Source organism: Cetorhinus maximus, chromosome 1, assembly GCF_964194155.1.
Source record: "Cetorhinus maximus chromosome 1, sCetMax3.hap1.1, whole genome shotgun sequence".
Classification (NCBI taxonomy): Eukaryota; Metazoa; Chordata; class Chondrichthyes; order Lamniformes; family Cetorhinidae; genus Cetorhinus; species Cetorhinus maximus.
Window position 1 is genome coordinate 178169684 of NC_135879.1, and position 15040 is coordinate 178184723.

Sequence of the window (15040 nt, forward strand, 5' to 3'; positions counted from 1 at the left end):
GTAAGGATCTCCTATGGCACCTTGAAAAGATCCAGTGTCAAAAATAATCAGGTAGTTATCACTTTCATAGTGATATAGATATGTAATGGCAAACTTAGATAATCTCACCTTTCAAACACAGAGCTCCTCCAAGGGTTGCTTGAACGACTTGTACTGCCCATTATACAGTGGAGGGTGTGATCTGCCATTCTGCCTTATTTTCCTAACCTCCACAGACTGCTGATCCACCTTATCCTCCATAAAGATGGCATGCAAAAGTATGTCCATGGGCCATGCCATACCTTCCCCAGAGTTGTTCTGACTATATTGGGGAGAGTGGAGGGGACAGATCTACTGTGGTCAAAGACCTAGGGGTAGGTGTGTAGAATTGTGGAGGAAGTGGTCAAATGCAGGTCTCAGACAAAACTGAGGGGAAAAATAGTTTGAAAAAACAGAAATCTTCAAAGCTTTCAAACTGATATCTACTGTACTGGTGATTGGGGATGCTGCTGCACCTATTTTATATTGGTCCCACCTTTGCAGAGTGCAGGAGTACAGAAAACCAGGAAATTCCCAAAGACAGTGCTCTTATGCAAATGAGTCTGATAAGGCTTGGGCAGAATATTCAAAGATAGCAAAAGTACTGATGCAACTCACATTTAGTACAGTAATGGCATTAAAGCTAAAGACATTGATGAAGTTTAGGGAAAAGGGTCTGTTTGTGGTCATCTGAACCAGGGATAATTGTAGGAAACATACCTTTGTCACCAAAATTAGCTGAATTAAAGTCTTGTTTGTATTTTCACCTCCACCAAGTTCAAGCTGAGTTTGGTTGACCTGGTATATGTAATCTTACCCAGTTTATACAAAAGACTGTCTAGAGTCAGTTCAATTACTTGAACATGTTACTTATTCGGCATTTATACTAAAGCTTCATTTACAGTTCAAAAACCAGAGTGGATTTTGCCAACAAATGGATCTCCTCCCTCGGTCAATTCACTGGCAGATATTATGTATTAACAATCTGTATAACTATATGTTCTAAAGTCAAATTTTGTCTGATAAAGTTTCTGTGAAGCACCTTGAGATGAAAAAAAAAACTAATTACTCTGATAATAATGCATTTCAACAACTTGCTCAAAATATCTTCTAAAAATCTTCGGCTGCAATTTTTTCCTCAGTAACTGGATTTTCTAACATTCAAAATAAGGCTTACCATCACTTTCTCATGGGCAACTAGGAATGGACAAAAAGTGCTGGCCTTGCCAGTGATGCTCACATCTCAGGACCAAGTAAATTTTTTTTAAAAAATTCCACATTTTATAATTACATCATAAAATTTACTCACCGAATTACTTTTTTTGTCTTCAAGTACTGCTAGATAATCTAACAGTAACAACAATTCTGTGCTTTGCCAGGGAACTTTATTGTATTAATTATAATACTTTGTTTTGTAGAAATGGCACGTTTCGTGGCTATGTAAAAATGGCATCAACGGTTTCCAAAGTGGGCAGTGAATAGGTTGCAGAGCCGAGACATTAGAGTGGAGGATTTCTGTAGGGGTTTTCTCAATTGCCTGCTGTAACTTTGGTGGAATATCCTCACAAACCCCTGAGAAATGGTGTAAATACCGTTTACAATTTTTTAAGGGTTTATGTGGATCCTTTGCCAAAATTACAGTGGATGATTGAGTGAACTCTCTGAGAAATTCAACACTTAGAGATAAATATTGATATTCCCAACAACAATAAATACACGAATGTGAATTACAAAGGAGATTATTTTGTACAGGCGTCGCTTAAAATGTTATTAGAAATGCAAGCACAGCATTTCACACATTCCTGAATGAAGCTCAACAAATATCACCAGTGCGCAAAGTCATTTGTAATGATTTTCAAAATATTCAGTATCTAATGATCATAACTTTAGTTGGCTAAGAAATTACAGAAATCAAAGTGATAACAAATTCAGGATAACTTTCACACTTTATCAGAAATCTAATCAGAAACAATAGTGGAATAAACATTTGGTCAACCTTTCTTCCATATCCTTATTCACTTATTGCAGGATTAAATTGTTTTTAATTCCTAAAAACTATTGCATTTTATAACAAAGTGACACTTGCTTTAAAAACAAAATCAAAATTGTAGCTTTCATACTTGGACTACACTGATTTGTTTCACAAAGCCTCAATGCAACTATTGAAAGTTTCGAGCTTGACGGTATGGCTAAAAGACCGTAAGCATAAACTATTCATGTACAGGAACCTTGCTGTACATAGCAATGCATTTTCATGGAAACAGCTTAAGTGTTTTAGTATCTATGGTCCTATAAATGAAATGCGTGATTTTATCTACAACAGTGTAAAGACATCCTTTGGCAATCCTATGGGAGGGAGATGAAAAACTGAGGCACTAGAATGGAGTGTAGGATATTTTTTTACCATTTCTCAGTTGTACATCTCATTCTGAAGGATGGTATCACAGTGCTCAATTAAAGTGAAAAAATATTCTGGGACTCAGCCTTAAGTCCAGTTCATAAAATTATTTACATAAATGTAAGCGTCCTATTTTTTTTAAAGCAATAACCTTTTATTCTAAACATGATTTAAATTTCTGCTTACTGTAAATAAATAAAATTCACATAAAGATCTATACTTTGATTGGTATACAACACATGCTTATTAGCAAAGACAAAGTAGTGCACAGAGTTCCATTTACAAAAGAGAATTTGTTGAACACTTGCACATATTGGCACGAGGTATAAATTAGAAACCAAAAAATGCAGTGACCAATGCCACTGAAATAAAGAAACAACACTCGAATAATCCAAGATTCAACTGCCTTCTTCGGCAGACCGTGATTCGGATTTCAGTTTGACAAATTCCTTTGCTACTTCATCATTGGTTCTTTGTGACAGTATACGAAGTACAGTTAGTCCTGTCTCATCCATGTGAATTCTGCGGCCTAGTGGACACCAGCAAGCACAGCTGCCTTTATCTGCAATATCTCGTAGCTGCATTAAAGCAATCCCAATAATACGATCTTCTCTGGCAAAGCAGTAATCCTTCACACAGACTTGAAGTTCATATGAATCTGGACCATCCTCATTACCCAATATACTGTAAAAAGAGGAAAGGAAAAAAACCTTTAATTCTCACTGAGAACAGTTTTCTGATTTGACATGACATCTCAAGGGCAGCTAGGCATAAGCAATAAATGCTGGCCAAGCCAGCAACCTCCGCATCCTGTGAAAGAATATATTTTTAAAATTGCCTCAACATTGTCTTCAAATACTTTTGAGGCTTTAAAGTGATCAGTGGCATTTAAATTTATGTTCTATTTTTAAACTTTACATAATATAGGCCCTGAAATTTCTTGGGTTTCCACTACAATCCCATTATAACTCAGGTGGAACATACCGAAAAATGGCAGGTACTCAGTTATACTGGGTGTCTGCCATTTCCAGTATTTTCTCGGCATCCTTGTAAGAGACTAAAGCTCTCCCATCCCATTAAAGGGGAAATAATGATCAAGGGACAGTCCTGTTGATAAAAATTCTCTATGTTAGGTATTTCTGCTTCCCTGGCTCAGATGGGATCCAGCTTGTTCTTAGGGGCTGGCAATCTGAATGAGATAAAGCTTTTTGGCCTGTGACTGAGTGGAAATGGGTTCTACCAGGGAGGTCTGAACCAGAACTACACCCTAAAAATGCAGATATTTTACCAAAAATAATATTGACCACATAGAGTAGCTAATGCAAAGAGTATAAAGGCACTTAAAAGGAAACTAGGTAAATACATGTTGAGAAAGTACTGGAAATGCAGAGACTAAGTATAACTGGGTACCTGCCATTTTTCAGTATGTTCCACCTGAGTTATAGGGGATTGTGGTGGAAACCCAAGAAATATCAGAGCCTATATTATATAAAGTTTAAGAATAGGAGAAAGGAATAGAAGGATATGCTGATAGAGAGATGAAGCGTGGTGGGAGGAGGTTCATGTGGAGCATAAACACTAGCATAGACCAGCTGAATATTTGGAGGAACACAGGAAGAGGAGTAGGTCATTCAGTCCCTCAAATTAAGTCAGCCATTAATTAGATTGTGGCTGATCTGTATTTCAGCACCTGTTGAGCCAAAATCTCATCCTCAATCCGCCTTTGAAATACTGTGGTCTGGGCGCAGGCAATCTGCCCCTGACCCTGCCAGAATACCAATGTTCGGGGCAAGGTCACTTCATTTAATTAAGGCTAGTGGAGGGCTGATAGAACTCAAGTTATGAGTTTCTACTGGAGATCCAGACCAGGATCTTCAGGAGGGTCCCAGTCTTGTTGCTCAACTGATGTGTATTCGTCCACATCCAGCATCCATGTTGTTTGGTGGCAGGGTGGATGGGGCTGGGATAATTCCTAGCATGGGAGTTCCTCTCTTGGCCTCATTCTACTTCCATTAAGGGTTACATTTGGAGTTGATGGAAGTTCTGTCCACCTCTAGGTTCTGCACAAATTGTGACTGGATTCTAAGGGGAAACCTGATATTCCTGGGTCCTTGCTGAAATCCCATATCTGTTGGTTTTCATGTACCTAAGTTTTGCCATTGGAGCAATATTGGTCAGAAGAAACTTGGATCCTGTATCTTTAGTAGTGAGTTCCTTCACCTTCCTATGCAGAAAATGAGCCAAACTATTCTCTGCCACTCCTGCACTCCCAAGTTTAGCATGTTGTCTTTTGCCTTTAAAATGATTCAATCCTTCCTTGATTACACATTTATTCCTTAAGCACTTACATAAAATAAACTTGTTATTTTACATGGATTATGTTTCTCCCTTTTCATATCGGATTCTGTACAAATTTTGATAATGCTTAAATACAATTATTGCAACTAAAACCAACATTTACTCACAAGTGAAATGTCTCGTTGTATTTTGGAGCCCAGTTGTTGCTCTTTGACTTTGTGGTAAACTTTCTTTTCTTGTCACTAAGGTGTGGTCCAATCATAGTGACCTCAACAAATGGCCGAAACATGCCATTTGTCTGCCATTTTAGATCATTAGCCGCTACCACTGTAAAGCATAAATCATCTCAAACTGAATTAATTGTTTCAACAAATCTCAAACCAAATTCCAGAAAAAATGTTGAGCCCTTTGTAAAATCACACCATATATTACTTGCAGACTGAATATTTTTTAAAACCAAAGTGTACACCTATTTCATGAAATTTGAATCCGTCCACCCAAAAGCACCAAAAAGAGAAAACACAAAATAAACCATTCTGGCCACAAAAATTGACTATGATTGCCAGCAATGAAATATTCCTATGTTTACTTTAATTTCAACATGCAAAATCACGAAGCTTTCTATTCTGCTGATCACACTTCATAGCCTGTGAGAAATAGCATCAAAATATTCACAGCTATGGATTCTAGCTAAACTAGCCTGACAAAATAATTATTTTCTAAAGAGATGTCAGATTTTAACCGGAGATGGAATAATGTAAAATTGAAAAAAATAACGATTAGAATGTCAATTAATCAACAAGAAAAAAAATAAATGCACTTTTTTTTTACATATCCATAATGCAAAGTAACTAAGAGAAGAAATTCCATTATAAGTCATGAATTGGTGTCAAAATCTTCCTACAGCTGTGTCTTTAGGAAGAATGAGATAAACTGAGTCAAGCCAGTCTTGTTTTAGAATTAAATGTAGGGGACATGATTAAGAATTTTGCAGACGGTACAAAATTAGCTGTGTGGTTGATAGTGTGAAAGAAAGCTGTAGCCATGGTTAGGCTATAACTAGAGTATTGCGTCCAGTTCTGGTCAGCAAACTTTAGGAAGGATGTGAAGGTCCACGAGAGGGTGTTGAGGAGATTTACCAGGGGTGAGGAAATTTAGCTATAAGGTTAGGGTAGAGAAGCTGAGGTTGTTCTCCTTGGAGCAAAGGAGTTTGAACGGTTCAAGATGGTGGCTACCACTGTCTCCAGGGTAATTAGGGATAGGCAATAAATGCCTGCCTTTCCAGTGATGCTTTCTTTATTCAATAAAAAAAGACAAAGGGGAGCCAGTAGATGTAGTGTATTTGGATTTCCAAAAGGCATTCAATAAGGTGCTACACAAAAGGTTAATACACCAGATAAGGAGTAATATATTATCATGGATGTAGGATTGGATAATGAACAACAGTGTAGGGGTAAAAAAGGCAATTCAAGTTGGCAGACTGTAACTAGTGGAGTGCCACAAGGATCAGTGCTACATCTTCAGATATTTATAATCTATATTAATGACTTAGACAAAGATACCAAGATAATGTAAGCAAGTTTGCTGATGGTACAATGCTAGGTGGGTTTATAAGCTGTGAGGAGGCTACATAGAGGTTGTAAAGAGACATAGACAGGTTAAGTCAGTGGACAACAAGGTGGCAGATGGGGCAGAATCTTCTGTTTGGCGTGCGGGACTCATCCCTGTATGCCAACACGTAAAATAACGTGCGGTGATGTCGGGCGTGCGTCCCGACGTCACCACACATCATTCTGTTCCTCCATTCGGTGGGCATGCACCGAAGTCGGCTGCGTGCCCGCCAAACTGTCAAAGGCCTGTTAAGGCCATTAATAAAACAATTAACCTAATTGAGAAAGCTGCCCGTCCAACCTTAAGTTTGGCGGGCAGGCGAAGAGCCCATGCAGCCTTCGTATTTTTCATGAAACTTCATCACGGACGGGATGAATTTTCATGAAGGATTTATTAATGTAATAAAATTTTTTATCAAAATTCATAAACTTCTTTTTTCCAACTTTACAACCGCGGTTAATCTCCCTGAGGCACTGAGCTGCATCAAGGAAATTTCTGTGTTCTTTCGCGCACATGCATGAAAGAGCGCAGGCCCCTACTTTCCCTCCTCCCCACTTCTGCACAGGTAGCGCTGAGCGCTACCGGGCGCACGTCATGCTGGGTGGGCCAATGAAAAATGGCGGCGCGCTGGCTCCGCGCCCATTCCTGACCGGCCCACCTGATGGTGAGAAAATTCTCCCCATGGAGTATAATGTGGGGAATCGTGAGGTTATTCACTTTACTAATAAGAATAGAAAACAGCTTATTTTTTAAGAGGCATGAAACTTGTAAATGTTGATGTTCATAGGAACTTTGGTGAACTCATACAAGGAACATAAAGTTAGCAAGCAGGCACAGAAAGCAGAATCTTGTCACTTTAACCCCTAGCCCACACCTGAACCCACCTCCCCTTAGCAGTTAAAATTCTGCCTGGTGGGTTGAATCACCTATTTCTGTGCCATAAATTTTTATGATTCTATAACTAGAGTTGGAATTCTGTGGAGGTGACAGAGGTTCCACCACTGGGGATGAAAGTGTGTGTGTGGGGGCAGGCGGGGGTGTGGTGAACCTGCTTTGGCAGGTAGCCACATTTTGCCAGCACCAGCCAATTAAGTTGCAGCTCTTCCACATCAATCCCCTCTCCTCCCACCCACCCCGCCCCCAGAAGACTGGCAACTGAGCAGCCTCAGCGACACCACCACTAGCAGTGGCCATTGCTGGGGCTGCATCTGGAGGATGAGGGTGCATCAATAGCCATTTGCCCTCAAGGACAGGTAAGCGGGGTCCAGGAAGTGCAAGCCAGGTAGGCAGGGACCAGCCAGGCAGGCCCCAGTGAGGTGGGAGGGGAGGTGCCGCTAAGCCTGGTGGCACATTGCCACAGGGGTGGCCAATGTTGCATGGGGGCCCCTCCATGTGCCAAATGATGAAAGGATGTCCAAAAATGGAAGGACACCCTCTCCAGAGCGCACTGGGAGATTGCCACAGTTTATCTGGTGGTCTCTCCATGCAACAGTGGGTCCTCCCAACAGGAGCAAAATGCCCCAGAGGCAGGAAGGGGGCCTTAATCAGCAATTTAAGTATCTTAATTGAACTCTGAGTGGCCAGGTTGACTGCCACTTTTCCTGCCACTGGCAAAATGGCACCCAATGCTAGCCAGTGCCATTTTGCCTGTCTTCCCACCTCCCAAGCCATCTCCATAAGGTTGGTAAAAATTGAGCCCTACCTTTCAAGAAGAACTATGTATTGTTTATTTGAAAAAATATTGGGGCTGACTGAACAATTGGGAGAACCCAATAATGCAATGTAATTTCAGTGCAAGATCTACAGAAACACTAGAGAAACAACTCACCTAACTCTCCATTTAAAAATACGTGGTCACTATACCAAATATCTCCTGCTGATTTAGTTCTCGTGATTGATGCATACTTTGCATCATCATCTTGCTTCAGTACAGTATTTCGGTCAGTGTTTTGCATCAGAATTTTATTACAAATGCTCAATTCACTTCATCCTAAATTGTCCTTTCAGGATTCTAGATTTTTACTACCTAACTAACCTTTTTTATCACACAACGTACTTTGTACAACATTAGCCCTTTTGTTTTCTTTGTACTTTAAAAGTCAAGCAGCAATTATCACAAATTATTTATACTTCTGAGTAGCAGGGGCATGAACATGACCACTCAGATACATTTACCTGCTAGCTTACGGGAATGTCTTGGGTGAGAAACAAAGACAAGAATGGAAACATTAAAAAAATGAAAATGACAAATGGAGAAATAAAAATTTCTGTAATGTTTTCTGCCTAGACCATATATCTCATATAAAAACAGAAAGTGCTGGAAATACTCAGCAGGTCTGGCAGCATCTGTGGAGAGAGAAACAGAGTTAACCTTTGTAGTAGAATTTGACTTCCTCTGAAGAGTCATATTCAACTCAAAATATTAACTCTGTTTTTTAAGGGTTTTTATGTGACACTGATGGTGCAAAATGACAAGTTCACATCAGTTCAGTGATTTCACATGATTGCAGTCTGGGGTGACTTTAACAGTGCATTCTGTGCACAGTAACTTCTGGACTCCGTGTTTTCGTGCAGATTCCAGAAGTTGTTGTCAGGTTCAGAGGAGTAATGACGACGAACATTGACAGTTTCTCTACCATTACTGCCACAAAATCCAGGCCAAAGTATATAATATTTCTGCCCTTATGAGAACAGTGCATTCTCCAGCTTATGAATAATGCCACAGGAAATCTGCTAGTTTATTTTAATTCCCATGAATTGGAAAGTTAAAAAACAATTGATACCAAGAAAATAAATGGAAACAAGAATTAGACATATTAGAAAGAAAAACTGAACAGCTAAGGAATGAATTTAAAAATAGTAAAATCACAAGAAAGGTCAACGAATGACAACAAAATAAGTAGAAATTTTTGAGATGTAATTGATAATTTACCACCTTTTAATGTGAATGGAGGGAATTGGAGATAGCATCTTTGAAGTTTAACAGCCTGCAAAATTGTGACCTCAAACCATATAGATCGGTGAAGTTTTCCAGATTGCTGCATTGGAACTTGGATTCTTGTTAGGTATTTAGGGGGATCCAATGCCTTTCTATTGAATATCTGCTGTTGATATTATTCTTACCTTTCACTGTTACTTTATGCTCTCCTGTTCCTGGATGTGTGAAAAGATCTATTTGTATGGAGACTTCGCCCACTGGGTCATCCACACCAGAGCCTGATTAACAATTAAAACAGAAAGGTAAACTATAGAAATTACAAGCTCATCCTCTAACTGAACATATAAGTGCAGGCATATAATTGCCACATTCATATCAAATTGCAGTGTAACATACTTGAAAGGGCTGTGACATTAAAATAAATGGTTTTCATGCTTGAAAACATTCTGATGATGTCATCCATGCATAACATTTCCACATATCATTCATGCATATATACCGATCAGAACTAAGAATTAAAGATTGCCTCAAGGATAAGAAGTAAGAAGCCACTAGCAGAGGAAACTATTGCTTCAGTTGGGTTCATGTGAATTTCAACAATACGTAGTTAGTATCTAATGATTTATGTATTCACTCTTAGATTCAGTAGATTCCATCTACTACTTCAAAGACTTTGCATGGAGTTGTATTTTAAGGCATGAAAAAGTTGTCAAATGTGAAGACTTGGGGATAAGCAAAAAGAGTCAAAGACGAAGATACTCTGCTAATTCACAAATGCAGACCATCTTGCACATATAGGTGAGGACTCCGGGCAGAATAGCATTGATGTAGCTTCTATTACTGTAATAATGTAGAAATATCTGCTTTTTTTTTCCATTTAGCAAAAACCATATTTGTTTTTCAGTGGAAATAGATCCAAAGCCAATTACTTTAGAGTTTTAGGTTACATTATTAAAGTTGATGGGTATTTCTTAAGATATAACTCATAACATGCAAGGCTTATGAGACAGTTGTTATTCACTGTATCCTGGATACAGTCAGCTCTAGCTCTGTACAGGCATAATCCTCCTGTCACTGCTGGAAATGACATGGAGCTGCTTTTGACAGTCAGTAGCTATTCCATTTTGACACCTGTAAACTAGTTTACTCAAAAGTTTCAGCTCATACAAGCCAAATCATGAAATGAACAGTGGGCTATCTGAATGCAAGAACAACCTTAACCAGAAACTAAAGGTTGTAGTGCATAATTTAACTACATAGAATTAAATAAGTTTCAATAAAGTAACTAAATCCAGCCAAATCAAACCTTTTCAATGCGTATAAATGCTAAACATTGAAGGATACAATCAGGATGTCAATTGTAACTTTTGCAGCTGCCACAACTGCTTTCTGAATTAGTTGTATGACAAAATGTAAGGAAAGAAAATTCAGATAGGGAAAATTTACATCAGATTAACAAATGAAATAAATTTGCAAATGAAATTACTCAGTTGTCATTTATAGTTTTATGTTCAGTGGCAACAATGACTGCATTTTCTTTTTCCCTCTCCCCATCATTTATTCTTTCCTCTTTACACCATTGCCTATCGAGGGTGAGTAAATAACCTAACCTAGGTTAATCTTTAGCCAGTCATTGGGACTGTATAGAGGTCTCTTGGGAAGTGAATTTCTGTGGCAGCTTGCTCCCTTGCAATGATTCAGTTCTCAAATTTGCCCTCCCTCCGTACAGGAATATGTAGTTACAGTTCAGGCACTCCTTCAGTGGCAGAAGTTAGACTGGCACTCGACATGCGTTGAAACTTCAGTAAGGAACAGTCCTGCCTCCAAAAGATAATCTCTCAATTTATGTTGGCAGATGTATACGCAGTGGTGGATTGTTACACCACTGAATCAGGTGAGGCTGAAATCTAACGTTATGCAGAAAAAGTCAGGTCCAACAAAATTTGCCTATGTAAAGTCAGATTCGTTCATAATAAAGGCTTCAGAAATTGGTGGCAAAGCTCAAGTGGAAATTAATGATTGTAATATAAATATCTTAAAAACATTCCAATGGGGAGTTTTAAAAATATTCATATCATTTTTTTTTCACCTATTTTATGGCAGTGGTCTGTGCTAAGAATTGTCGCAAGTGACTTTGCTCATATTGCCATCTTCCATATGTTAGTCTGCTGTTTGAAGGAGAGACCATCTCAGTCTGCCCTTGCCTTGAAATCACACTTACATATTTCCTCTGAGGATGCTAATAGGATTAGGAAATATGTCTAATTTTTTTTTCCCTGTCCAGGTCAGGGATGCGGAGACCAACTGTATATCCCTGACTCCCATCTTGCAGGATACCCGGTTTGGATTGGCTAACTTGGCAGACAAGGGATTGAACTTTCCTGGATTGTAAAACTCAGTATCATACTTTGAGGTGCATTTAAAAATAATTCAGTGTAATTTAGGAATTTGAAACAAAATAGGATAAATATGTAGGTTGTCAGCAAATCAAGAAATAGAAATGATCAATCTTCCATGGTTATTACATGATAAGTGAGATACGGGTTTCAAATTTCAATGCTCAGTAGCATGTTTGCTGACATAATGTTGAGTACTAAGAAACAATGAATAAAGTTAGTTAGATCAGTTGTTTAACAAAGACTTGTATAAAACTCTTTCTCAGGACTGCATCTACAAGTCAGTTCTTTGTTCTAGTACAATCCAATTTTGTGTAGTTTGATTTAGCCTGTAAACCTAGGTTTTAGGTTGGAGTGATCTTAACAAGCTGATGGGCTACATGCAGTAAATTCATAAAAGCCATGCAAGCAGTATATTAAATGAGAATTGTATCTTTGCATTGCAACATTCAGTAAAAAATGAAGGCATTTAAGTGTGGTCTCTGACCAGGACATGATTTGATATTTAATAAGACTCAGTTGGTCAGGAGATGAGAAGATTTTAGGTTTAACCTGGCCAGATACTGTTTGAATAGGTTTCCATATTTTTCTTTAATTCCCTTACACCTGTCTGCCTCTCTACCACACTTTCTTCCTTTAAGATACTCCTTAAAACCTATCTCTTTGACCAAGCTTTTGGTGATCTGACCTAATATCTCCTTATGTGGCCCAGTGTCACAATTTGTTTTATGATGTTTGTTTTGTGAAATGCCTCGAGATATTTCATTATGCTAAATATGTTGTTGTTAAAAAAGCCTTATTTTAAAATAATGCTAATGTGAAACTATTAATTGCACAAAAGCAAAACTGCAGAAGATCTGCTGGTTGCCTAATATAATGAACTAATAGCCAACTTCAAATCATTTTCTGGTAATTTGTGAGATAGAGTTGCAATAATTAGTCTGAATTGTAGAGAAATTAATGCAAATAAGGGATTCAAATTGAAAGAACCAGTCCAGTTATCTGTTTACTGAATGAAGTTTCAATTCACAGCACAATAAGCATTGCATGCGTTATGAAACCTTTCATGTCCACCTGAACCAAAAAAACATGCAGCTTGGCTTAATGCCTTAAGTGAAGGATGCATGACATTATAACTTAATATCAATATTACTAAGGCTCATGGCCAAGAGAACCAATGAAAAGAGCCAAAGTATCTTTAGGGAAAACACAGAACAGGCACAGCACAAGTACAGCTGTGCTATCTCATTACCAGTTGTTTATACAGAGGTTCAACCTTTGTAACAAATATCATGTGGCCTACATGTCAATATATTATAAACCTGCTGGGTATGCTATAACTGAAAAATATATTTAACTGGACTCAGTGGGTTTTCTATTTATAGCACACAGTATAAACAAATTAAAGTTATACTGCGAAGAAAAGATTGGAGAAATTAAACAGAAATGAACAGAATTACTCAGAGTGAAAGTGATGTAGAACATATTTCATGATATCATAAAATACGTGAGGCTGACTATTTAATTATTGCTTTTCCGTGAACCTAAAAATTACTGTGAAAATTAAGCAAGCACTGCTGTGACAGGAAGACCTTCAGGCATGCAATATTGCTTAGACTGAAAGCAGGACATGGCCTCTATGATGAAAAAGTCCCATGTTCAGATCCTCAAGTATTCTAAAATATGTTTATTAGAAATGTAGTGTTAATTTTAATGTTTGTATTTATATAGTTTTTATGAAAGCTGAAACATATTTTCTTCTGAGTACTGTTAGTACTCTGCTACAGCTCCAAATGTTTGAGGTGTAATCTATTATGTTAACATTTAAATTGTTCTGTGAAAAATGTACCTTGTTGGCTTTGGGCAATAGTATAAAATTAATAGTGTTTACAGAGCTGTAAAACAGCTTGGCATCATTCAGGCTACATGGGCCGATAAACTGGAGCAAGTAGTAGTTTTTGACTACAAAGTCCAATGAGTTTTGCCAATCTATAGTTTCTCCTGATAAACTCAACTACATGCATAGAGTATCCTTTGTACATAAGCACAGTTAATTGGTTTATAACATTGCAATTTTAGTTTGTTGTCACAAAAGAGATTTGTTAATGCAAAATGTCTTAATTGTCTCACTGTTTATCAAAAACAGTAAAGAAAAGACAAATCAAATTTGCACTTACATAACCTTTTTACCTCAAATACAATTATTTTACTTCCACTACTCAATATCCAATTCTTTGTATTGAAAAAAATTAATATTCTTTGTCATTGTGCATATTCAGCACAAGTAATTGTTTTATTAGATTTACCTTCTGAATCTATAAAACGTTTGCAAGTTATAAAAAACATGCTCACTCTATTATGATTTCTATGGTACAATCATGAGAATCATGAGCAAGGACTGACTCTACAGCAAGGAAGCACAGCTCTCTGAAGCATTCCAGTAATAATGGGAATGTTTTTTTAAATTAAGTCTCTATTTGGCTAATGTTGTCACGGCTGGGCAACATTAGTTGCAGACATACCCTTGTCAGGAAGAGCGTCCTCATTAGCGGTAACCCTAATACCCTTTCCACCATGCACTGATTCATGTTATCAAAGCCAGCAAGCAGGATAAAAGGGAGAAAAAAATGGAGTGAGATTATAGGTTGCACCGTCAAGTCCTGTAGCACTGGAAGATGAGAAAACCATGGAAATGAGGCAAAACCCATACTTCCTTGACCCCACCCACATGCACATTACTGCCCAGAGGAAACAGCCTGAAGGGTTGCAGAAAAGAACACTTAACATTAAGTGCAAAGACCAATACAAAATGCAGCAGAAATAGGCTCCCTATAGTAATGTTTACCACAAATGGACAGCAATAGGCCATAACCAGAAATCTCACCTCAGGTATAATGCAGATCATTTGTAGCTTCAAAATTAAAATATACAAAACATTCTGTCTTTATAAGAGGCCCTTGAAATATCTTGAATTACGTACCCAAAGCCCATTCAAAGCAAATAATTCATTTCATATTCTAAACATAAAGAGTATTGAAAGCATCTTTTGATATCAATGAATGAATGAAAACAAGTCACAATAAATAAATATCCCAACACAACTTGCTGTTTAGATGATGTCGTAGCTCCCAGCTCAGTCAAACTCATGGACTTTTTTGTTGTCATCAGAGTAATTAAAACACTTATGAAAAGGGCATCATTTTTGAAATGTAATTAAGCCCTCCAGAAATTGCTGCAAAATCGGACAACCAAAAATCTGTGATCTTTCCAGTTCACTCTCATGGGAAAATGGCTGAAAGGCCATAAATCAGCCCAGGAACTGGACTTACCAGAGTTGCTTGGGAGTTGATGTCTGATTTTTTTGGAGCCAAATACCTGTCA

At 37.9% G+C, this 15040-nt stretch overlaps 1 protein-coding gene across 3 annotated transcripts in view; it reads right to left on the reverse strand.

Annotated features, from left to right (window-relative positions):
• Window positions 1-1844: 1844 nt before the first annotated feature.
• unc13bb (unc-13 homolog Bb (C. elegans)) overlaps window positions 1845-15040 on the reverse strand; it is a 754941-nt gene continuing 741745 nt past the window's right edge. For 2 of the 3 annotated variants that reach the window (XM_078550332.1, XM_078550323.1), the window contains 3 exons: window positions 9449-9541; window positions 4882-5041; window positions 1845-3100 (listed from right to left, as the gene is read on the reverse strand). In XM_078550332.1, the coding sequence (XP_078406458.1) occupies window positions 2815-3100; window positions 4882-5041; window positions 9449-9541 (539 nt within the window). In that variant the 3' untranslated portion in view covers window positions 1845-2814. Of the gene's footprint in view, window positions 3101-4881; window positions 5042-9448; window positions 9542-14181; window positions 14239-15040 lie in introns of all 3 variants that reach the window. The other variant, XM_078550314.1, reaches the window with a different exon arrangement.